At 41.6% G+C, this 23,974-nt stretch overlaps 1 protein-coding gene across 2 annotated transcripts in view; it reads left to right on the top strand.

The window, feature by feature from the left end:
* The first annotated feature begins 325 nt into the window (after nucleotides 1-325).
* Nucleotides 326-23,974, top strand: part of ST7L (suppression of tumorigenicity 7 like) — a 41,660-nt gene continuing 18,011 nt past the window's right edge. The window contains exons 1-11 of one of the 2 annotated variants that reach the window (XR_006578922.1): nucleotides 326-564; nucleotides 5,684-5,766; nucleotides 7,753-7,915; nucleotides 8,598-8,652; nucleotides 9,436-9,551; nucleotides 12,740-12,818; nucleotides 13,967-14,121; nucleotides 15,118-15,215; nucleotides 16,280-16,394; nucleotides 18,124-18,196; nucleotides 19,309-19,411. Coding sequence is in view for 1 of the 2 variants with exons in the window: in XM_045014098.1 (XP_044870033.1) it covers nucleotides 360-564; nucleotides 5,684-5,766; nucleotides 7,753-7,915; nucleotides 8,598-8,652; nucleotides 9,436-9,551; nucleotides 12,740-12,818; nucleotides 13,967-14,121; nucleotides 15,118-15,215; nucleotides 16,280-16,394; nucleotides 18,124-18,196; nucleotides 19,309-19,411 (1,245 nt within the window). In the remaining variant the exon portion in view is untranslated. The remainder of the gene's footprint in view (nucleotides 565-5,683; nucleotides 5,767-7,752; nucleotides 7,916-8,597; nucleotides 8,653-9,435; nucleotides 9,552-12,739; nucleotides 12,819-13,966; nucleotides 14,122-15,117; nucleotides 15,216-16,279; nucleotides 16,395-18,123; nucleotides 18,197-19,308; nucleotides 19,412-23,974) is intronic. The other variant, XM_045014098.1, reaches the window with a different exon arrangement.

The following is a 23,974-nucleotide window of genomic DNA, read 5'->3' as shown; positions in this document are numbered from 1 at the left end:
TTAGTGTGGACGGTGTGCCTCAAATCTCCAGAGCAGGGCATGCACCCCCAGTACTGTGTGTACCCCCAAATGGTTAGTGTGGACGGTGTGCCTCAAATCTCCAGAGCAGGGCATGCACCCCCCAGTGCTGTGCATCCGAAATGAGCGTAGGACACGCACCCCCAATCCCAGAGCAGGGCATGCACCCCCCAGTACTGTGTGCACCCAAGTCCCCAGGACGTGCTAGGCAGCCGAACCCCCCCGCAGGCGTGGCGCGCGGATCCCCCAGCGCGCAGGGCGCGCGCAGCCTAGTCCGTTTGCGGCGGGGACGCCCCCGCGCGCGCGGCCGAGTGTGGCTCTCCGGCCCAGGCGGCGCGGCCATGGCGGACAGCGGCAGCGGGGAGGCGGCTCCGGCCGCGCAGCCTCAGGGCTCGCCCGGCGCCCCCGGGTGGTGGGAGCGGCTGAGGCGGCGGGGGGCCGGGCTGGCCGCCGTGCCCTGGGCTCGGGCGCTGGGGCTGCTGGCGGCGCTCGGGCTCCTCTACTGGCTGCGGGTCCCGCTCCGGCTCCGGGACAACCTGGCGGCCGGTGAGAGGCGAGGCGGGGCGGGGGTTCCCCGGGGCTGGGGGTGTGGGTGTGTGAGGGGGCTGGGCTGGGGGGGCACGTTGGGGGGAGGGGCGAGGGTTCCCCCGGGCGGGTCTGAGGGAATACGGGGGGGGGGCGAAGGTTCCCCCGGGCTGGGGGATGGGCTCCCTGGGGTGGGGTGGGGTGGGGGGTAGGCAGGAGGGTCTATTACCCGCAGCCAGGTACTTGCTTTTGGTTTCTGACCCCTTTGCCCAATTTCCCATGGGCCCAGCGGAGGTTTCTGATGCGTCACCAGTCATGAGAAATGTCATTAATTCCAAACAAAAGCACTGTAAGTTTTAAAGTCGTGTCAGCCCCAGATTCCTCTTGGCTTGCTCCTTCTGAGCCTGACAGCTGAGGCTCCCTGATAGTTGCCATGGTTTTACAGTCACATTGATGATTTTTTACCCCCCCCCTTGATATGTGAAAGATCCTCCCCTCCCCCCCAAAAAGTAGTGACACTGACTGTAGCATTTACAAAACTGTCAAATGCACATGGTAAACAAATAGGGTGGGTGGGGAAGAAATATTCTTTTCTTCTAATCTTGTCAAAATCTAGAAATAATTGGGATTTGTTCTTTGTTTTGTTGGTGCTCATTATAAATAAACCGGCTACAGCAGACTGTCAAGTGCAGCCCAGAAAAATGGATCAGGAAGATACCCTTGCTTTTCTGGATAGTCCTATCACTAAAGCACAGGATAGACAGTCAGTTCTTCAGGGTTTTAGGCCTGGTTGTTAATTACATGTGGGCACTACTGGAAATAAAAACATTGCTAGTTTCATGTGCTCTGTATGTTGGGTTGGGCATGATACTTGCGAGGACACCAACCCTTCTGTTTAAAAATGTCTTACCCCTTATTAAGGCCCTACCAAATTCACCCTCCATTTTGGTCAATTTCACAGTCATAGGATTTTTAAAATTGTAAATTTCATGATTTCAGCCATTTAATTCTGAAGTTTCACAGTGTTGTAATTGTAGGGGTCCTTACCCAAAAAGGAGTTGGGGGGGAGGTCACAAGGTTATTGTAGGGAGGGTTGTGCCACCCTTACTTCTGCACTGCTGCTGGCAAGATGCTGCCTTCAGAGCTGGGCGCCCGGCCAACAGCCACTGCTCTTCGGCCACCCAGCTCTGAAGGCAGCGCTGCCACCTGCAGCAGTGCAGAAGTAAGGGTGGCAATACCACAACCTCCCTAAAATAACTTTGCAACCCCCCCGAAGCTCCCTTTTGTGTCAGGACCCTCAGTTTGAGAAACGCTGGTCTACCCCATGAAATCTGTATAGTGTAGGGTAAAAGCACATAAAAGACCAGATTTCACGGACTGTGACTCAGAATCACAGAATATCAGGGTTCAAAGGGACCTCAGGAGGTCATCTAGTCCAACTAGGGTGACCAGACAGCAAGTGTGAAAAATCGGGATGGGGGTGGGGGGTAATAGCCTATATAAGAAAAAGACACCAAAATCGTGACTGTCCCTATAAAATCGGGACATCGGGTCACCCTAAGTCCAATCCCCTGCTCAAACTGCTCAAAAAAAAAATTGTTTCAAGTAACATTTATCATGCCCAGAATTGAAAGAGTCTAGAAGAAACAATGCTTTTCCTCTTGTTTTCTAGTGTGTTTACTTTGTGCATTTGGCAGCTTTTTGTGTACAGTTTTCTTTGTGTGGATCTTTCATACATCAGAATGGAAGATTTTTTTTTTAAGTTGTAATATGTGACTATAAAATGACAATTTTTAGGGAGACTCAGGGAGGTGGAGGAATTGTAACTGCTTTCATGCTTTTTTTTTCCCCTTCACATGAAAGCATTTCAAGTTGATGTCCAAACTGCGTGAAATTGACCCAATCTGAGTTTCATTTCAGCCCATAGGGTTCTGGACAGCATCTTACAGAGGATGCTGCAATTAGCAGTGGAGATAAGGGAGAAAGCTCTCCTGTCTTCCAGGAGCCAGGGGAAAATGGGAAAAGGCTTCACTCTTCAGGTTTATTAGTTAATTGTTAGCCAGAGGCTGATACCAAAGATGGAAGCTCCTGAGCGTATGAGCACTTGGAAAGAAGCTCCGCATGCTCTCCCGCTGCTGGAATGGGGTTGGTGCCCTAACGCCTCTTGTTGGGTGTCCTACAAGCCTCATCTTTTTGTATTAGCTCCTTCCTAGACAATTGGTGTCTTATAAACATTTCAAGTGCTGTATAACACTTGTAAAATACTTGGACATTCTTGGCTGGATTGAAGCTATCTATTTACAAGATATTAATTATTACTGTCACCCTTAATTTTGGGAACGAACTCAGCAAGCCTTGGCCTTTCCCTAATGAGCCCCTTAATAAATTTCACAAGGCACAATTGGGACCCTTCCTAAGGAACAGATATTCATTTGATGCAGTCACTCACACTTTTGTTAATATCTGCAGTCTCATAACATTAATTGTTATGAATTATAGCTTTCTGGTACTGACTTCCAATTTCTGCCCTGCCTAACAAAAATGCCCAATTTCAGTTTCCAAAATTGTCCTCAGTGTGGTTTGTTCTTGGTTGAACTTGCGGTTGAGTTGTGTTCAGTGCTGTTTCAACTGCAGTTGTTGCATAAATCCTTTAACAGTGGGTAACGTTTGTTAGTGTAGACAAGGTTTTTGTGTCCCTCCACTGCAGACTGCTTCCTGGCTCTTTTTTGTGGCTATCAGACAAGACACATTTACCTTAACATAGATTTTGAAAATGTTCTAATACTTTGTACAATGCTTATGTAAAGAGCAGTTCAAGAAATGAAAGTGAATATCTCCCACTGCCATGGTTTCCTCTTGGCTTGGGGAGAGTTGGGTTGATGGTTTAATTGGCATGTTTATTTCTTATGAACTATATCAATTAGAAGGATTTTACTGGGCCTTAGGTAATCATAGGCTATGGAATACTTGGTAGCATCTCAAGATCAGTGCTTTGAAATTCACTTAACAAATCCTAGAGATATTCAGGAATTAAAATTTCCTCTGCAGTTTGTCAATATTGTATGTTTTGTTTGATGCAACTGGAAATGTCCCCTATGGCCCTGGTTTTGAGTTATTTGGGAGATGGTGGATCACCATTTGGTAACAAAAATGTTCTTGTATTGGAATGGTGGCTGGTGACTGTTAAGCCATGTTCTTTGGTTTTGCCACAGTCAGTTTGAAGGTACTGGTTACCTTATATCCATCATTTCAGCTCAGTTTGGAATGTCACCTGTGGTTGGGCATCCTCTGGAATAACTCAACACTACACCCCAGCTGGTCCCACAAAGGGGTTCTTTAGTCTGCTTTATTGCATGTGGGCGAGAAGACTAGATGAAAATTGATATTTTTCTTGAGTCTGTAAGATTCTCTGAGCTGTGGGAGTTTAACAGAATTTTTGTCTAGTGTTCAAAGTGATCCTTTTGTCATGTTTCTGAGAACAAGATCTAGAAATAGGTAAAGATTTGGTGAAACTGCAGTGGTCACAAGTACTGTATCATTTAAAAATTGAAGCGACACTAGACCATGACATTTATTGCTGAACTACATAGGCTACAGACTTGCTGTCATCAGATGTTTCTTTCTTCCATCTCTCCTTTACTGAGGGTCAGTGGCTGATTAAATAGGTTTATGCTGTGAAGGTGGGGGGGCCTGCTCCTTAAAATTAACTCTTCCAGAGAAGTCTGCAATAGATGATTGCCTCAGTTTTCTTTAGCCTACAGCTAGGTAGTCAGTACATTTAGTGTCTCTCTCCACAGGTGTAAAAGATGGATTATTTGTGCAAAAAAAGTTTTGACATTATGTGCTCTGATTCTGGCTTGTGACTTTCCAGTGAAAGTTAAATATGTTCTTGCCTCTTCTCCCCCCATCCCTTTAAATACACTGATGATCGTATTGCTGCTTTTCTGTCTGTTGATCTATTTAAAAATCCAGCAAATGAATTCTTCTCTCCCTAGGAGCATGTTTACTTAGGAATTAGCATTTCAACATTTTGGTGTGAAGTTGAATTCAGGATTTTATTATAGTTAGAGAAATTACACTATGTTACTTAATAGCATCCTCATCTAAAAGAACATTCATTTTCTGCTTGCAACCCTTGCTGTGATTCCAACATGATGCTTGTCACTCTTCCTGCATGTGTACTAGTTTCTTTTCAAAGGTAAAACTGGATGTTTCTTGTGTCTGTTTTTCCAGTTAGCTGTTGGCCACTGTTTAAATTAGATTTTCAGGTTTTATCAGAAGTCCATTTTCAACCTGCAGTATTAAACTTAGCATATCGTTAGCCTGCAGAGATATTGGGCATTGGAAACAGAGGCTATCTCTGTTATGTAATACTCCAGTTGGTGGTGCTATATGATTCTAATTTTCTCTGTTACTGCTTCCCTGCAGTAGATTAGTAGAACAATCCAGACCAAACATGCCGTTCTTACCTGGAAATGTGAGATTCACTCAGAATGGTAACATTGAGGAGGTTTATTCTGTTCTGTAAATAGCAGGGAGTGGAAGTCTGTGTAAATCTACACCGTACGATGTATTTGAACATAATAACTTTTGATGCACTCTTTGTTTTGCTGTGCCTTTTTTAATATCTGGGAAATAGCAGCACCTATTTATTGTTAATTTATTATTGATTTTGTGTGGCTAAGGTAGTTTAGGATAGAACATATGTGCCTTTTTAAAACAGAACTTCTGATCAGTTTACTTGCTAAGACTTAATAGAAACTTGTATCAAAATAATATAGCTCACTTTTAAATTAAAATAAAGCATATGGACTGTCAAAATTACTCATTCAATAACCATGCAACTGTTAAGATCCTTTGGTGAGGTGAGAGTATTACAATTTTGATGTCTTTTAAAAGGATTTGTATAGAATTATTCTGATTGCAAAGACTAGCCGTGTTTGATACGGTAACTTCTTTTAAATCTCATCTTTCTGCTTGCTGTACTCTTCCATCTGTGAAATTACCAAGGCCCTTGCAAAACCTAAGCAATGTTGTTGTGTGTAGTGTGCTATATATGGTTGTTTATGTTGCTTTCAAACATATTGTTTGGAATTTTCTAGTTCTGCCTATTGACTGTGCTGTTCTTCCCTCTTAACAGTGACTGTGTTCTTAAGCACTTTGACTCCAAAATTCTACGTTGCACTTACAGGGACTTCATCTCTTATATCTGGACTGATATTTGTAAGTAGATTCCTCTTCTCACTAGAGCTTTTGCATGTCTCTTATTAAAGTGAGGATGCAAGAAACCCTCCTGTTCTCTGACCAGTCTCTAGGTGGTGTCCTTATACTGTAAAAGAAACTAAGACTCCTCAATAGTTTCCGATACACAGGACTCTATCCATTGTTACCTGAAGAGGGTATAGGTATGATTCCCACAACAACCTTAACTCTGAATTTCCTGAATCCTGTGCTAATTGAATCTCAGCCTTCAATATTGCATATAATTTCCTGTGTTTTAAAGAGGAAAAATTCAGTCCCTTTCCCAATGGATAGTTTGCATCACAAAGCCACTGCCACAACTGGCATTCTCTCATTGGCAGTCTCAGCAGCCAGACCATGAAGACTGACCACCTCTCTCACCGTTGGAAGCGGTCCCTTCAAGTCATGGGTGAGGTACTGGTGGTGTGCGCAGAGAAGGCTTGCACTGCTGCGACATTGCACGTGTTCTTTGGACAAATTGACTGCCTTGGAGGGTGAAAGCTGTTCTGGATGTTTCACCAGCACTAAGTTCACTAAAAAATTACATCTAAAGAGAGGCTGGTAGGAGAGACGGTTTGGTCTAAAAAAGAAATTATTCTTGCTGAACTCTGATAGGTCATTAGCCATCTGAGATTTCAGGCCCTGATCCTGAAGTCAGATCTGTATGGGCAGATCTGGTTGCAGGATAAGGGCCTTTTGGAACATTCTTTCACTGTCAGATATCACACACAGTTACCAGAATATGCTGAAGCTGTGTTTAGCAGACATTTTGTGTGGCTAAAGTTAAAAGAAAAATCTTTTTTTATGTGAAGGAAGCAATTTGTTTACCATAGCTGCAGGAAAAATGCAGTTTGTGAGTACTGAATGGGGGATTTGGGAAGAGCTGTTTAAGAAGGAAATGGATGATGTTGTTTGACCTAGTCATTTTACATAATTAAGATACAGAAAAATCCCCGCTTTAAAGAAAAAAGTGGATTTTTTGTTGACATTTAAAATGGATGAGTTATTGCAACTTTTCACAATAGGAATGCCGTGTATTTGAATGTGACTTATCTCTTCATGCTGATGGAAATACCCAGATGAATTGGTCTAGGGTGGTCCTCTACAGCAACTCCTGGAAATCATGATATATAAATGCCTCATAAGGCCTACAGGAGGAAAGAAGAAAAAAATAACACTCTTGCAGGGGCGGCTCCAGGCACCAGCGCTCCAAGTGCGTGCCTAGGGCAGCAAGCCACGGGGGGAGCTCTGCCGGTCGCTGCGAGGGCGGCAGGCAGGCTGCCTTCAGTGGCATGCCTGCAGAGGGTCCACTGGTCCCGCGGCTTCGGCGGACCTCCCGCCAAATCTGCCAAATCTGCGGGACCGGGGACCTCCTGCAGGCAAGCCGCCGAAGGCAGCCTTCCTGCCGTGCTTGGGGCGACAAAATACCTAGAGCCGCCCCTGCACTCTTGACCTTAAACATCTCATAAATGAACTAAATGACTTCCCTCCCTGGACTCTCCCATGCTATTAACAAAGCATATTGCAGGTGATACAAAATGGGCAAAAAAGGTGAATTTGGAAGAGTGAAACCCAAAGCTAGGCCCAGTCATGTAGTCCTTACTTCCAGGGGTAAGTCCCCTTGACTATGTGCTAAAGTAAGGGCTGCAGGATTCAGACACCTTATTTGTTAAAATTGCTTCAGAAGTTAGCATACTTTTGTGGATGCTAATCCATTATTTGGCTAAAATCTGATAAATTTCTTAATGTTTTTTCTTCCCACATTGTGTGGGGAGAGCCATGTCTCTCTTGTTTAGTGGAAGGAGATATAAAAATTAACAATATTTTATATAGATAAATAGTGTCTATAATCAGTTGCAAAGGGATGTCCACATGGCTCACATTTTTGTTTCATGTCTCTTGTGAATACTGGTAAGTTGTTGTCTAGTGAAACATTTGGGTGCAATTTTTCTCTTGTTCCCATTGCAGATATTCGAATGGTGGTACTTCCAAAAATATGGCACTTCTTTCATTGAGCAGGTGTCTGTGAGCCATTTGAGGCCACTCATTGGAGGAGTAGAGAATAGTCCTCCGGTGCCAGGTTTTTCAGCCAGCAACGGAGAAAACGAGACAAACAGGCAGAGTTTGTCAGGTAATTGCTTCTAACTTTTGGCTTTGCAGAGACATGTTAAGTGTCTCGCCTAAACCCAGAAAGATTTGTTCAGACTAGTTGGATTTCTGTCTTAGAATGATCTTGGCTTCCCGCTAGGGCCTATAGTAACAATCAGAGAAAGATGTTCTCTCGTTTGGGACCATCAGTACGAGATAGTTGCAGAAGTAAAGCAAAATGATGGAAATCAGTGAAGTAAAATCCAGTATTGCTTTGTGAATATCATTGCATTTGTTAGAACTGCTGAAAGAAAGAACCTATGTATTGCTTAGTATGTTACATAATTATTAGAAATAAGAGTTTAAGTCAAGAGATTAATGCACAGTTTGAATGCAAAAAATAGACTGAAACACACCACTGAATTGTCCCAGTAATACCAGGCTTTTGCAGACACCAACATTTTACAGTTTGCAGGCTCCAAAATTATACAATTTGAGCATTGCTCTGGTTATTCTCGTGCAATGTTTAACCCTTCTTCCAAGTGCTTTTGTATGACAGGAATGCTGGAAAACTCTGGCTTTGCACAAGTCATGTCCAGCAGGAAGTGATCAGGGAATGAATTGAAGTTATGTGGATTTTACAGAAAGTGCTGTAGCTGTTTAAAGACAAGGGATTAGTTTTGGAACTTTATTCAAACTTGAAGTAGTGCTCTTTCATTTTGCAGAGTGCAAAGTATGGAGAAACCCTCTTAATCTTTTCAGAGGAGCAGAATATAGCAGGTATTAATTTCATTTTATTTTCAGTGTAACAAGCAGCTGTGGAAATGAATTTAGAACCTGCACACACCTTTTAACTTGTTGCCAGAGCTCTCATCCTTGCTCTTCTTGGAAATAATAGTGAGATCCAAAGAGCATCATGGGTAATTGTTGGGATTTATACCAGTCCTACCCTTAAAAAAATATCCGTCCAGAGCTCTAGGCACTTTCATCCCATATTAGAAATACAAATATTCGTACAAACAAAGTAAACTCTGTAGCTTCCCCAAAGCAAAGAAACATCCGTTCCAGTGCTCATCACAACCCTCTTTCTCCAAAATTCTAAAATATCTGCAAACTCGAAAAGATCTGAGCTTTGCAGCATGCCCTGAAAGCTGATAGATTTGGGCTATTTCATTCCAAAGCTTGAGGAATGAGTTCTGAAGTAGAGTCTGTCATATAGAACGCCCTAGTGGAACCACACTCTCCCTTTATAGAATGGTGGTTTCAGCTCGAGCATTATCGTTGTCCGGAACTGTGACCCTGTTGCAAAGGGATAAAAGCATTTCTCAAACAGGCAGTTGCCAAGCCATTTTGGCTTTTAGGTTCAAAAATCATGCATTGCCTTATGGCCAGGAAGCCCTCTGGCAACCTGTACAGAACACTGATGTTGCAATCTAATGATTAGAAAATGCACATAACAAATGACCCTTCAGTGCTAACCTCAGTTTCTGAAGACATCAGATATCCCACTGTACCAGCTGTTATCAACACATGTTTTGAGACTATTCTTGTCTTTTGCTAAAGGTACACATGGGTGACTGGGAAGGAACCGCTTACATACTACGACATGAATTTGTCTGCTCAGGATCATCAGACTTTTTTCACGTGTGACACAGACTCTCTTCAGCCTTCAGATACAGGTACTAGCTATTTCTGCATGAAAACAAGGGTGTATGTGTGAAAGATGGAACAGTTGGACTATCTAAAGAATATTGGAAATATTCACCCTAAGGTGATCCCAACTACTGAGTGGAAACCTATAAAGTAATAACTGCATAATACTGCAGTTTAGGGAGTACAAAATATATGTTTAGTGATAGATACACTTCTGAGTTCTATAGGAAGTGCAGTCTAGAGGTTTAAAGCGATTCCTAAACTCTGCCATTAACTCACTTTGTAACTCTGAGCAAGCTACTTCTTGTCTTGTGGCTCAGTTCACCCATCTGTAAAATGGGAATAATGCTAATGTAACTTACAGGAGTATGATGAGGCTTCATGTTTGCCTAAACACTCAGATCCTTGGATGAAAGACACACTGAACACAGTGTGTTGTGTATATGAAATAGTAAATTGTGAAAATGTTCCTGCTTTTGCAAAAGATGCTGTAGACTCTACGACGTGCTTAGTATCATAGTTTGGTCTCCTGAAAAATGGTCCCCTTAGCAGTATTCTGCCCTCAGAACTGCGGTTGGTCATTAGTTCAATACTGACTCAGAAAGAAGAGCGCCAACCCTGCTTCCTGCATCACTTAGATCAGTGGTTCTCAAACTTTTTTTCACAGACTACTTGAAAATTGCTGAGTGTCTTGGTGGACCACTTAATGATCTTTCCAAATGTTGTTTGTACCATTAGCTAACTACTGTAAAGCACTTTGGATAAAAGCACTATATTAAAAAAACCTTCATAATAATTAACATTTTTTTGTTGTTCTACAAATAAAAGCACGCAACTCATATTTTAATATCAGTAACCTTACCTTTCTAATGCAATGGATGTGTCCTCTCCCCCCTACCATGGCAGCCCCTGAACTGGGGCTGGGAAGTAGGGAGGTCTCTCCCCCGCCACAGCAGCCACAGAGCTGAGGCTGGGAAGGAGGGCTGTCTCTCCCCGGCAGCCGCAGCCCTGGAGCTGGGGAAAGTCACCTCTTTCTCTGGCCGCCACAGCCCTGCACACCCCAAATTCCCCCCACCTCCTCTTCTCACTCCCCCTCCCACCTACCTCCTATTCCCCCCAAGGCCACCACCTCACCTTACATTTGCGTCTTCGCCAGGGTCCTGGCAGGCGTGGCTCCACTAATTAGGTGGGTGGCCCTTCCTTCTCTCTTCTTCATTCTGCCCAGTTGTGCACCTTAGCAAGAAGTATCTGTGGGCCACCTGAATGGAGCTCACTGACCACTGTTTGAGAACCTCTGACCTAGATATTCCTTGGAGTTCTCCCATTGAACAGGCTGTGTCCAACCCTGCTTAGCTTGAGATCTGATGAGTTTTCAGCTCAAGATGGTTTGACATCCAGAATACAAGACTAAACCTCTTGCCATATAATAGATCTATGGTTGCAACTTTGTTGGTATTTTAGTACAGATTACAGAATTACATTTGTTAAGGGATATGGTGAGAGACTCTTGTTTTTGTTTACTCCGTTGTTTGTAATACATTTCAGAAGTTAGAAAACAGCATCTTTCCTTGTTTGTCTTCAATCAGTTTCTTATTAAACTACCCCACAGGACTTTCCCTTTGATTACGTTTACATCTTCATGGAGGTAAACAGTGCTGCACAGTTTGGTGAAAAGAGAGATCTTGTGCTGTCTCTGCTTGCTGTGAGGTTCGCGGTGCATATAGAAAACCAAATATTTTAGGATGATGCATAAACTAGCTGTTACAGGGTTGTTGTTTTTTCTAATTATATATTTTTAAAACCTGGACTGTGTTCTCTAAAGAAGTTCACAGTTGGGGCCATAACTAATGAACAGGCATGTCTCTTTAAGTGTGTTGTAATGTTACAACATTTTTGTACAGTTAGTATGCCCTACCTGGCTATTGTCAGATGAGGTGCTAACTCTTATCAATTTGTCAAGTTCAGGAAGTGTTAGCTGTCAGCTAGCTGGTGACATGTTTGATATGAGGAATGTATTTTTGTTGCACAAATGGAGTATATTGTCTCGTCTTTTAAGCCAAGACTAATATTTTGTTTCCAAAGGAAAACTCAAATATTTTCCACATTATTCTTACTGGACAGTTGCAGTTTTTGTTCCAAAAGAAACATGTATAGATTCTCCAGTTTTTCTTATCAAACTTGAGCGAGGCCAGATATTCAGTTCCATGAACCAACAGTTTTGGAGTCTTTTCAGAAATGTTGTTGGGTGTGAAGACTCTAATTCTGCCTAGGAAATGGTAGTGGTAAGAACATTGCCCTTCTTTTGGTTAAAGTGGGCTCTTAAATTTGGATTCCATTTTTTCATAATGGGGGCTGATATTGTCCAGAGATGTGCTGTGTTGAACTGGTTCTCTTCCCACTCCTCCTCTTGCTGTAATTCTTTTGCAGAAAATTATAATTCAGACAAACCTCCTAGATTCAAACATAGTTTAGATAAAGAGCATGTTCTGATCTATGTGTATTTTTAGCTGCTTCGTAGCACCTTTCAACAAGATGATAAACAGTAACAGTATATTTTGAATTGGCTGTAACATGTTATGCCACTCGAATTTGCTCTTGCTGTCTAACCCAAACTTTAAAAGGAATTGCTTAACCATTTATAATCTGTTAAATAACAGCTTTGAGAAGGCACTTAAGGATTTAACACAACAAAACTGCACTAGAACAACAATAATTTTTTTTATCATGTCTTTCCTTAAAATAAAAGTATTGTCAATAAACAAAAATTAGGATTTCATGCAGGTCTATGCCAGGGCCACTGTCAATGCACGCAAAAAACAGTGTGCACCAATTGAGTAATTGTACACCAGTCTGTATGTGCACAGGAACTATGTGATTTGCATATCAAGTGAGGTTTTAAATGAACAATGAATAATCTCCTTACAGATATTCCTATTTTAAGTGGAATTTGTAATCTAATCAGATATGTCACAAGTGCCATCAGTTGGTGGTGGAAGAAACTTTCCTCAGGGTTTAAATCTCCTTTTGCTGCATGCATCTGAGGGAAGGATAAAGTCAAGCTCAGAGTACAAATGATTGTTGGTCAAGTGGAGCTGATGTATAAATTACCTAAGTGTTACTTCTTAAAAAGCTCTAGTTTTTGTGGATGGTTAACTATATATTTCATACATAAGCATTTCTATTCATTATCTGTTTTAAAACATTTTTCCCACAGTTATGCAGAAGGCATGGAGAGAGAGAAACCCTCAAGCCCGTATCAAAGCAGCATATCAAGCTTTAGAATTAAATAATGAGTAAGTTTGAAATTAACATAAACATAAATGTAAGTTCTGGCACAAAAAAACAAAGTGCTTTACCCAGGACACAGTGTCACTTTTTGTTTGAATTTAGAATTAGCAAGAAAGAATGGCTTCAAATAGTGTGAGGGTTTTCCTGTATGCATCAATTAGAAATAAACATGTGGCTATCAGAGTACATTGCATCACTTAGCTCTGGTTTAATTAAAAGATAGCTTTTGGCCTGCCTATCTTTTAATTTTAAAAAGAGAACATTATTTTGATTGTGCCATTTCTGTCAGTGGGTCAGCAGAAATAACATACACAAGAAGAAAAACCTTTTTTAGGTGAAACAAAGTAAATCTCCATATGGAGTCTTGTTATGCAATGCCATTACTGACCCCCAATAATACTGTATGCAGTGGTGTTGTTGTAATCAGACTTATAGATTTCATGGCCACAAGGGACCATTTTCATCATTGTCACACTACCTTTTCATTGTTTTTGATCAAATAATTTTCCTTGCTGCAACCAACTTATTTTTCCATTTGGAACATTTGCCTTATGTTCTTAAAACTGTAAAGCAGGGGTTGGCAACCTTTCAAAAGTGCTGTGCCGAGTCTTCATTTATTCACTCTAATTTAAGGTTTCGCGTGCCATTAATACATTTTAACATTTTTAGAAGGTCTCTTTCTAGAAGTCTATAATATATAACTAAACTATTGTTGTATGTAAAGTTAATAAGGTTTCAAAATGTTTAAGAAGCTTCATTTAAAATTAAATTAAAATGCAGACCCCCCCCGGACCGTTGGCCAGGACCCAGGCAGTCTGAGTGCCACTGAAATTCAGCTCGCGTGCTGCCTTCGGCACCTGTGCCGTAGGTTGCCTACCCCTGCTGTAAAGGCTTCTGTTGTCCTAGCTCTTGTCGCTTGACTGTAGTCCAGTGAATTCTCCTAGGTACCATATATTTCACAGGGTATTTGATAAGGATTCTTGCATGCTTAATTTTTATTCATTAGTAATGGGTTTTCATAAACTTTCAAGTACTACATACAAGACAAAACCCATAGATACTTTTGATGCCATTACTTTCTTGTGCAAAAAATCCTTACAACTGACTTCCATCTGAGTAGTTTGTGGCTTTCTTTTTTTTGTTTTCATTACAGTTGTGCCACTGCATATGTTCTCCTAGCTGAGGAAGAAGCAACAACTATTATAGATGCTGAGAAGTATTTTAAGCAGGCACTAAAAGCAGGCGAAACAGTTTACAGAAAATCTCAGCACTGCCATCCCCAAAACTCTCAACATGAAGCACAGCTTAGTAAGCACCTTTGCACTGAATAGTTACAGATTTTTCTGCTTGAGCACAAAAGCAAAATGAAAGAAATGTGATTGTTTTTAGGGTAGCCATTGAAACACCAAACCCTGATAAGGAGCATCACTGTTAGTACTTATTCTGTAATTCCACTTTAGCATAATATGCTGTATGAATTTTATATGGTCTGCATATGAGTAAATCTATAAAAAAGCAGATAGAGCTTGTAGTCATCACAGTAGCATATGTCACTCTGCCTTGGTGGGCCTGTGCATACACGTGGCAGTGTATCTTAATGTCTTGATATGATACCCTACTGTGGTGGTGGGGAATAATAGAAGGATTAGTAAGTGTTAATGGTGCAGTTCACCATTGGTCACTGGTTTTATCCCACTCAAAAGTTCTTGCCATATGATGACTGGGAACAGGGGCGACTCCAGACCCCAGCACGCCAAGCACGTGCTTGGGGCGGCATGCCGCGGGGGGCACTCTGACGGTCGCCGGGAGGGCGGCAGGCGGCTCCGGTGGACCTCTCGCAGGTGTGCCTGCGGAGGGTCCGCTGGTCCCGTGCGGCTTCAGTGGAGCCGCGGGACCAGCGGACCCTCCGCAGGCACGCCTGCGGGAGGTCCACCGGAGCCGTGGGACCGGCGACCGGCAGAGCGCCTCCTGCGGCATGCCGCCCTGCTTGGGGCGGCGAAATGTCTAGAGCCGCCCCTGACTGGGAACCTAGTTTAAATGAATTGCTGGGTTTGGTCTTTTTCTTGGTGGACCACTGACAGAATTTTGTTTGGGAAGGTATAGGTGATTATTCCATACTCTTACTTCTCTCTGCTGCTGGTTAGGGAAAGGGTGTTTTGCATTCTTTCTTGGGGAATAATGTCATCTCATGCTATTTTAGGCACTCTATTAGAGAGATGTCCACAACACATCCCGCAACCCTTTTTTATTACTCCCTTTCTACAACTAAACATATGGAAATTAATTTTTATTTTTTTTACTCAGGAAGAGACACCAATGTATTGGTTTACGTGAAAAGGAGACTAGCCATGTGTGCAAGAAAACTTGGAAGAATAAAAGAAGCAGTAAAAATGATGAGAGATGTAAGTCATTTTAAATAAAATGTAAACAACTTGTATAATTTGGACAATAGAGTTATTAGCTTAAAACCACCGTGGAGGCGATGGAACAATTAGGTTGTGAATGAGTTTCATAGTGATATACGAATGTTTTCAACAAAATATTAGTTTTTGATATATCAAGTATATATGTACATAATATGGCTAATGTGTTTAGTTTTACCTTCCATTTCCCCTTATGTTTGGCTTGATGATTAACTTGTTAAAGTAGCTATACTCTGTGCTTCGTACTATGGCACTTTATTTCTTTCACTTGCCCAAGGTGGATGCAACATTATTTTTACACAGGCATATATTATAGATCAAACCAACCACTTTGTGCAGCTAGCCAAGTCATAGGAGCACATTGTATGAACACCTGGGAAACAAGTGTACTGAGCAGATGAATGTAGAGAAAATTGTGGTGGTCTCTTTGGTGGTGGGGGGCAGAGAGAGGTGGGAAGAAGTAAAGGACGAAAAGGAACATCAGCCATTATATTAAGTTCTTGAAACCATTGCATTGAATATTTATGTACTCTATTTTATCTGAATGCCTTGCTGAATTTATTGAACAATGCGATTAGATTTATCATCTGGTTTAGTTTAGCAGCTCAGAGCTAATAATTTATTAAGGATGTAAAACAGTGACCTAAACAACACTGGAAAATGAATACAATTCTGATATTGTATTTTGGAGCAGTTTATGGATACTTGCTTTGATTAACAGATTGAATATAAGTAAGTGTGTCTATTGCATTGGCAGGAAGAATTACATTGGGTTATTTATCAACTTTTTTTCCCCTGGATTTCCACAGAAAAACTGGTTGAGGGCCTGATTTCTTTGGGCTTTTGTGACCTTGCATAATTTGAAGCATGAATACCAGACAAATCTTATTTGGCTAAATTAGATGATTGTTGGTCTTATATTTTGGGTTATTGTGCCCAAACTACCATTTTAATAAATAAAGGCAAAGGGTTTTCTGTGTTTTCAAATGCCGCTTATGGTAAGTGTGAATAAAATGGAGTTATTTCTCTTTTCTGATATGCAGTTAATGAAAGAGTTTCCACTTCTTAGTATGTTGAATATTCACGAAAACCTTCTGGAGGCGCTGCTGGAATTACAGGCGTATGCTGATGTCCAGGCAGTTTTAGCAAAGTATGATGGTGAGTGACATTTGTCATGAAGCATAAAAACATTCATGTTTGCCATTCTATATGTTAACACAGAGCATGTGACAGACATTATTCAAACCTCAGCTTTAATCTGTGAACAAATATAACTGCTCTGTGTAGTGGGGGCAAAACGAGCTCTAGGAGCACTCTTTTTGTACCTCTCTGAGTTCCTTCATTGCTAACGGATTTTTTCAGCCCTTCACAGTCAATACGCTGCCCCCCTCACCAGAGTAGTCAATGCGAGTGAGCAGAAAAGCGGCAGTCTTCCCTACTGCCTGGCCGGCGTCTTTCATACCACTCTTGGATCCTGTTTGCCAGAGAGATCAGGACTCAAGCATTTGATCCCTTATGTTGCAGAATTACTAGTTCTCCAGGCTGACCTGCTTCCAGTGTGCCATATGCTTAGATATTCTTCTGTGGAAGAGCCTAGCTATTTTGTTTGTGTCCCTAGAGTTATAACACACGTGTTCCCCAAAGCAGTTTTTCTTCTGGTAGGGGATCAGAATGTTACACCCAAGTCACTGTCAGAACTGTCCCTTAAATCAACTTCAGAGAGGAGGCCTATAGAAGCAATGTTTCTGGCAATCTTCCTCGCACCCAGGAGTCAGTGTGTTCCGTAATGCCTCTATTCACTATTGCTTCAGGGAATAAGTGGCATGAGATTCTTGCCAAATGTGTGGCCAGTGTGCTGATATTACTCAACCCATGCTGTGCTGTGTGGGTATTTGTCATTAACACGGAAAAAAACATTTACATGGTCATGGATTTTTTTCGTATTGACTTCAGAAAGTTTGACACTTATTTAATTTAGGGGGCACTGATTCCTTCTAAACATCTGGAACAGTTAGGATGAGCTTCAGAGGGCTGTAGGCTCAGAGAAACTTGCAAGAAATCCTTCCCATATGGTACTTGCCAGATGCTTGGCTGGCTTGTTACATGATGGACAAGCCTGAGAGAGGTTTTAAAAAACAGGAGGCGTTCAACTGGTACACATAGACTAGTATTCAGGAATTTATTTAGAAACAGAATCTTTTATCTATTTTTAAAATAACCTTCTACTGTAGAATTTTAACTCTCCTAGAGGCAGTCAGGTCAAATTTGGAACCAAATTTACGCTTTGTATAAATTTAGGTTTTACAGAAACTAAAACCAAAATAGTTATTTTTCCATAGAACTAAAAATAATTAAATGGTAAGATATTTTAGTTAAATTCCCCTGTAGTGTGTGTAATTCAGTGTTGAAAGGTGCTAATGTGTGAGAACTTGAAAATGAAATTTACTAGAAACTGACTAGTATATTTTAAAGTTAAGAAATGCAAAAAGTAAGTTGAAGGTTAAAAATTATTTATTTTAATACTGAGAGTGGTGTTTAACACAGCTGAAGGTGCTTTCTAAAAGTGTTTAACTCGCTAATGTACCTCTGTATGAATTCAGTTTTACAGCATCATATTTGATAACTGTGCTCAGAAATGAGTGGTGGGGAACAATTCCTGACCCTGCAACTGGGACTGTAAAACCAGGGGATTTTTCTGAAAGAGGATTTTGGGGACTGGTGCAAGGCAGTTAAGGAATTGAAAGTTTCTAGTCATAACTGAAATGTTCCAGATGTTGAATTTACTGTATGGGCCATCCCAAATGCAAATCATTCAGCTCAGAGGAGACAGATTTAAAATGTTTGTCTTACTTTAGAATCATAAAGTTAACTATTTATTGTACCGTAGATATCAGTCTTCCAAAATCAGCAGCAATATGTTACACAGCAGCACTGTTGAAGGCCAGAGCTGTTTCAGACAGGTAAGTGAACACAGAAACTTTTAAAATCAGTGTATTAAGCTAATCTTGGATTCTGGTGTAAAAAGATAGATCAATTATTAAAAACAAACAAAACCCTAAATCCCATATGTAGCATTCACATCTCTGAAGACAGATTCATTCTTTATTCATGAGCAAACGTTCAGCTTCTCTCTACTACTATTATTTTCCTGATTTCTTTAAAGTATAAATTACAGGGGTTGGCAACCTTTCAGAAGTGGTGTGCCGAGTCTTCATTTATTCACTCTAATTTAAGGTTTTGCGTGCCAGTAGTACATTTGAATGTTTTTAGAAGGTTTCTTTCTATAAGTATATAATATATAACTAAACTATTGTTGTATGTAAAGTAAATAAGGTTTTAAAAATGTTTAAGAGGCTTCATTTAAAACTAAATTAAAATGCAGAGCCCCCGGACCGGTGGCCAGGACCTGGGCAGTGTGAGTGCTACTGAAAATCATCTTGCTTGCTGCCTTCGGCACGCGTGCCATAGGTTGCCTACCCCTGAATTACATCCACAACTAGTCCATCCAAATATCTGATATCTTAGCTCTTCTGGATTTTAGATGGTTCACTCTTCCTGAGATGGAGAAGGGTGTGTGGGGAAGATGGATGCTTGACCATACATGGAGATTGTCTGGTGCTTCCCCTTCTCTGGTTGGTTGCTGACTGCATCCTCTGCTAATTTTAGCTTTGCCTCTTAGTGAACATCATCATAAAATCCTATAACACTAATTGAATGCTCAGCTTTAAGTCCAGTTTCCATCTGAAAACTCCAGATGGAAAAGTTTCTAGTATCTTAGTAGTCACTTCAGCTTCTTGTGTTTGCTATGCTCCAGAGAAAATCCTTCCATAGTGCTACTTGGTTTCCAAAAGCTTAAGATGCCTTTGGTACATAAATAAGTATGGTAGTCAAGATACCTGAGTTAGTTACCTGTGGTGGTTAGCTGCATAAAGAGCAAAGCAGGGCTGAGCCAAAAGGTGTTTTCTCATTCTCAAGAATCAGTCTTTCCCACAGTTTATGATGAGCTTCGATCTTAAAGTATCATTCTTATTTGGATTTTCTTTAGTAAATTCAGTTCAGGTTTTCTATGCAGGTTCTCTCCAGAAACAGCCTCCAGAAGAGGGCTCAGCACAGCAGAAATTAATGCTGTGGAAGCAATTCACAGAGCTGTGGAATTTAACCCTCATGTCCCAAAGGTAAGAACTGACTTTTTTTCTCCTTATGGGATCAGTTTAGCTTACTATCTGAAATATAGTCACCATTTGCAGTGGTCTTGGAGTCTTGCTACCCCTGTGAATCATGTGACTACTTCTCTGTGGTTGAAGTAGGCTGAGGATAGCTCATGTAGAACCTGAAACTACACCTCTGCCTCAATATAACGCGACCTGATATAACACGAATTTGGATATAACGCAGTAAAGCAGTGCTCCGGGGCGGCGGCGGCGCTGCACACTCTGGTGGATCAAAGCAAGTTCGATATAACACGGTTTCACCTATAACGCGGTAAGATTTTTTGGCTCCCGAGGACTGCGTTATATCGAGGTTGAGGTGTATTTGGAAATCCTGGGTGAATCGTAGCATGGATAGAAATAATAGCATCCACCACTAATGATTGCTATAGTTAAGGTTGCAAATCAGCTTCCTTTGTATCTTCTTGTTCTTGCACACTTGTAACTTTACTCCATCTCGCACATAGTCTATAAGAAGGAGGTTGTGCTTTGGGCAGTTCATAAAATGGTTGTAAAATAGAAGGTAAGAACATTTGAAAATACACTGTAGCACATGTTCAGTGGAAAACTTAAATTGGCATTTCTAAACATGGATTCAGTAGTCATGTGGCAGCAGCTGTTTGACTGCATGGTGACATGCCCATACAACTGAGCTGATTTAAACATACAAAGTGTATTTAAAAGTAATTGTCACTCTTCTGCTGCTGCTATCATCCTGAGAACCTATGGTCTAAAGGAATTAGCATAGGGCTGGAATGCTTGAGTTCTCAGGACAAATTTTTTGGTGGCCTCAGAGTGCGGCCACCAACTCTTGCTGGTGGCCGCTCTCACACTTTTTCCTAAAATACTTAATTAGTGTTAGGAAAACCAAATAAATATGCACATATAAACGTCCAAATCACTGTAATTTATTTATTGCTAGCTAGTAAGTCAGTTGTGAAAAGTGATATTAACAAACATACAAGGATCACTTTTCACAGGAGACTTGATCAGCCCTGGCAAGCCTGGGGGCAAATTAAGCCCTGGATGGAGGGTCGGGGGAAGCAGTGGGGGCCAGTGGGGCTGGGGGAGGCAGTGGGGGGCTGGAGCCTGAAGCCATGTGTTTAGAGCCCGAAGCCCCGTGGCGAGAGGATGGGGCCCAGGGAAAGAGCTCAAAGCTATGTGGATGGAGCCTGGGGCCTGCTGCTGCGCACCCAGAACCTGGGGCTGGAACCTGAAGCCCTGTGGCCAGAGCTGCTGCCCCACCACCCCAGGACTGAAGCCCAAAGCCTGAGCCTCACCACCCCTGAGAAGGTGGGGAACTCACTGGCTCCCTGCTCCTCCAGCGTTGTGCCCCAGGTAACTCCAGAGGGAGGCAGTGCCCAATCCGTACTGATGGCTCCAGCAACCAACACAAAGGCAGTGCATCCAGGAGCAACAGGGAGGGGAAAGGTGCATTACTCTCCTCCCCACCCCCCAAATCACAGCCCAGGAGACTGTGGCCACATTTGAAAAATGCTAGACTTCCTGATTTGTAGTCCAGCTTCTGCTGCTAACTTAGTATTTAGCACTTTCCAAACATTTAATTAAGTCTCTTAGCACATCAGTAGAGTAGGTAACAATATAATTGTCCCACTTCACAGATGGGGAAATAGGCACAAAGAGTGGAAATGACTTTCCTAAAGTTTTGTGTTAGAACTAGGATTAGAAACCACATGTCCTGATTGTTGTGCCTGTGCATAATCTGCCACTATCACACTTCTCAAACAAGGCACCTAACTTCTGTCAGTTTCCCCATCTGTAAAATGGGCACAATACTGATACTTGTCTAATGGGTAGGACCTTTGCCAGTATTCAACTTCTTGTTGGGGAAATTACAACCACTGACGTTAAGGGTGACCAGAAGCAGATATAGATGGAAGCTGTTCAGTTTGACGATTTTATGATAACTGCATCTTTGATGGAATACCCCCATTTAACCCAAGTTGAGTTGGGACTGTAATTATTATATGTTGCTGCAAACGGTTCTTTAATTAGAAATTTATGTGGGCATAAGTAGCAAAATTGCATGCTCTTAATAGTAGCTTCTCTGACAATTTCAAACAATGAACCTATTAGATGAAATTTCCTGTGTTTTAACTATAAGTAAACATTTTTTCTAAACATCTGAAATTTTGGAGTTTGAAACTGCAGCTAAAGACTGGACATTTAAAAGATCAAATAATTAACAATAGGGAACAGATGATTCCCAAAAGGATGGGTGAGTCATTATTTTAGTCCCTAGTTAATTTCTGTACCAATCTCTCTGAGAAATTTCTCCCACTTGTGATTAAACAAGTACTTGGAACAATATTCCCAAATTCCCCTCCAAGGCAAACCGCACAATATATCTAGTTTAGCACAGAGTGCCTACTCCTGTTGGAGCAGTAATTGCATACTAGAAGAAATCCTGCTGCTGCCACAAAGCTTAAGGGCCCAGAAGCCATGACACAACTTCTGGGAGAAAATGGTGAATTAGCTGCATTTTCATGCTGTCCTGGCTAGTAACGGCTCTGTGATCTAGTGATTACAGGACTAGAAGTCAGGATGGTACTGAGGTCTCATGTGACCGAAGATAGTAATTTGCTGGGCTATCTCGGGCAAGCTACTTCACCACCTTACACACCACTCGTTCAACCTGCAAACTTGGGGCAAAGGCAGAAGATTACTCTTCTGAACCTTTTGGCAACCGTCTACTTACCAGAGGACTTTCCAGGCTTATTTTCGTAAACATCTCCTGTGACTAGCAACTTTTCTATGTAGTAAAGCTGTCTTTTTAACTGTACTTGATAACATTGGCAAGAGTTAGCGTTATCTTTAAAGAACATAGCAGCAAAATGGCTACGGATAGAATTGTTTTATCAGGGATTCTTTGCCATTTCCCTCTGTGATTTTAAAGGGCCTGGCTATCTGTAGCATGCATTTTATTAAAGAGGGAAACTTAATGTGGTGGATTAATCTCCCTTAGCTGCAAATTTGCTTTTAAATATTTCATTAGCACTGATTGCCTATACAGGGCTTTGATTCATCTGAATAGATAATAGTTTGAATAATTCTGTGCTTAACTGCTATACATAAACATATGTAAGCTGCTACATCCTTGTGGTTACATAGGAAGTTCTTTTTAAAATCAGCAGCATATTTAAAATATTTATGCCTAGATGAGAAATCACTTATTTGGTTATCACTTGCAGACTGTGGCAGCATTAGCTTCGTTACTGTGAGAATGTCTGAAGCTGAAAAACAAGGGTTTCAGAACACACTTTTCATTCAGCTGCAGCCTTTAGCAGATCCGAATGAAATATAAAACTGAACAAATGGGCTAAATGTAACCATACCTGCAGCAGATGTCCTCGCTGTTTCACCAGGATTGTCACAATATGCTGTGATAACTGCATCCCCATGAACTGTTAAAACTGGCTTACAGCACGTGTCCCGTTCCCTGCCTGTCTAACCTCACTGCGCACTCTTTCCTGCTAAGACAAGGCCTATGTCTGCATGCTCCCCTTATCAGGGAAATTTTCTTGAGAACTGTGGTAATTCCAACCCATTATTGGTATTAGGCCATTTAATATTTATATTACAGCAGTACTTGGAGACCCAGACCAGATCTCTGTGCAAGGTGCTATACAAACCACAGTCACGGGTCCTGTCCCAAAAAGCTTACAGTCTGTGGTAAAATTTCCTGTCCTCCTCAGGACAGTCTGCTTGTGTGCTGCTGAAGACACTGTCAGGCAAGGGTAATGGCTAATTAAAATGTGTAGTCTTCAAAATCCCTGAAGCTGGACAGGCCTCTCCAAGGAGCAACTACTTATTTTATTTTTCTAGATTATTGGCAAGAGAGCCTTTAAAACCCTGATAATTGTATGAGATCTGAAATCTCTAATTCAAAACCACACACACACACACACACACACACTCACTCACTCACTCACTCACTCACTCACTCACTCACGTGCTGCAGTTCATGTCTGCTAATACCTGAAGTGGCCGGATATTAGACTCCCCAAGCAGGACATGTAACTAAAATCTAGAGCAGCGCTGGACTTTTTTGCCTAGGGAAAATTCCTTTTCAAAAAATTGACAACTTTTAATGGAAATATCAGTTTTGACAAAATCTTTGGGAAGAGGGAGCAAGAGACATCCCCTGCCAGAACGTCCCACAGCCTGATGGTTAGGGCACTCACCTGGGATATAGGAGACTCTGCTCCAAACCAGGCAGAGTAGGGGCTTGAACCCATCTCCCCCACATACCAGGCAAGTGCTCTCACCACTGGGATACTGGCTATTCCAGGGTGTGTCTCTTTCTTTCTCTCCTATATATTTTTTTCATGAAAAATTTCAAATGATCTAGATTTTTGTTCCAATGCACAGTGAAAATGTTGAAACCTCAGAATTTTTTGTGAAACAGAATTCTTGTTTTCCGGCTAACCTTACTGAACTCTCAGCAACCCCTTTACTAGCACTGTTGATACAGGCAAGTTGTAGTCTTGAAAGTGGAAAGATGGCTTA

The sequence above is a fragment of the Mauremys mutica genome, chromosome 4 (assembly GCF_020497125.1).
Source record: "Mauremys mutica isolate MM-2020 ecotype Southern chromosome 4, ASM2049712v1, whole genome shotgun sequence".
NCBI lineage: Eukaryota > Metazoa > Chordata > Testudines > Geoemydidae > Mauremys > Mauremys mutica.
The sequence above is the reverse complement of the archived record's forward strand: the minus strand, read 5'-3'. Positions and strand labels throughout refer to the sequence as shown.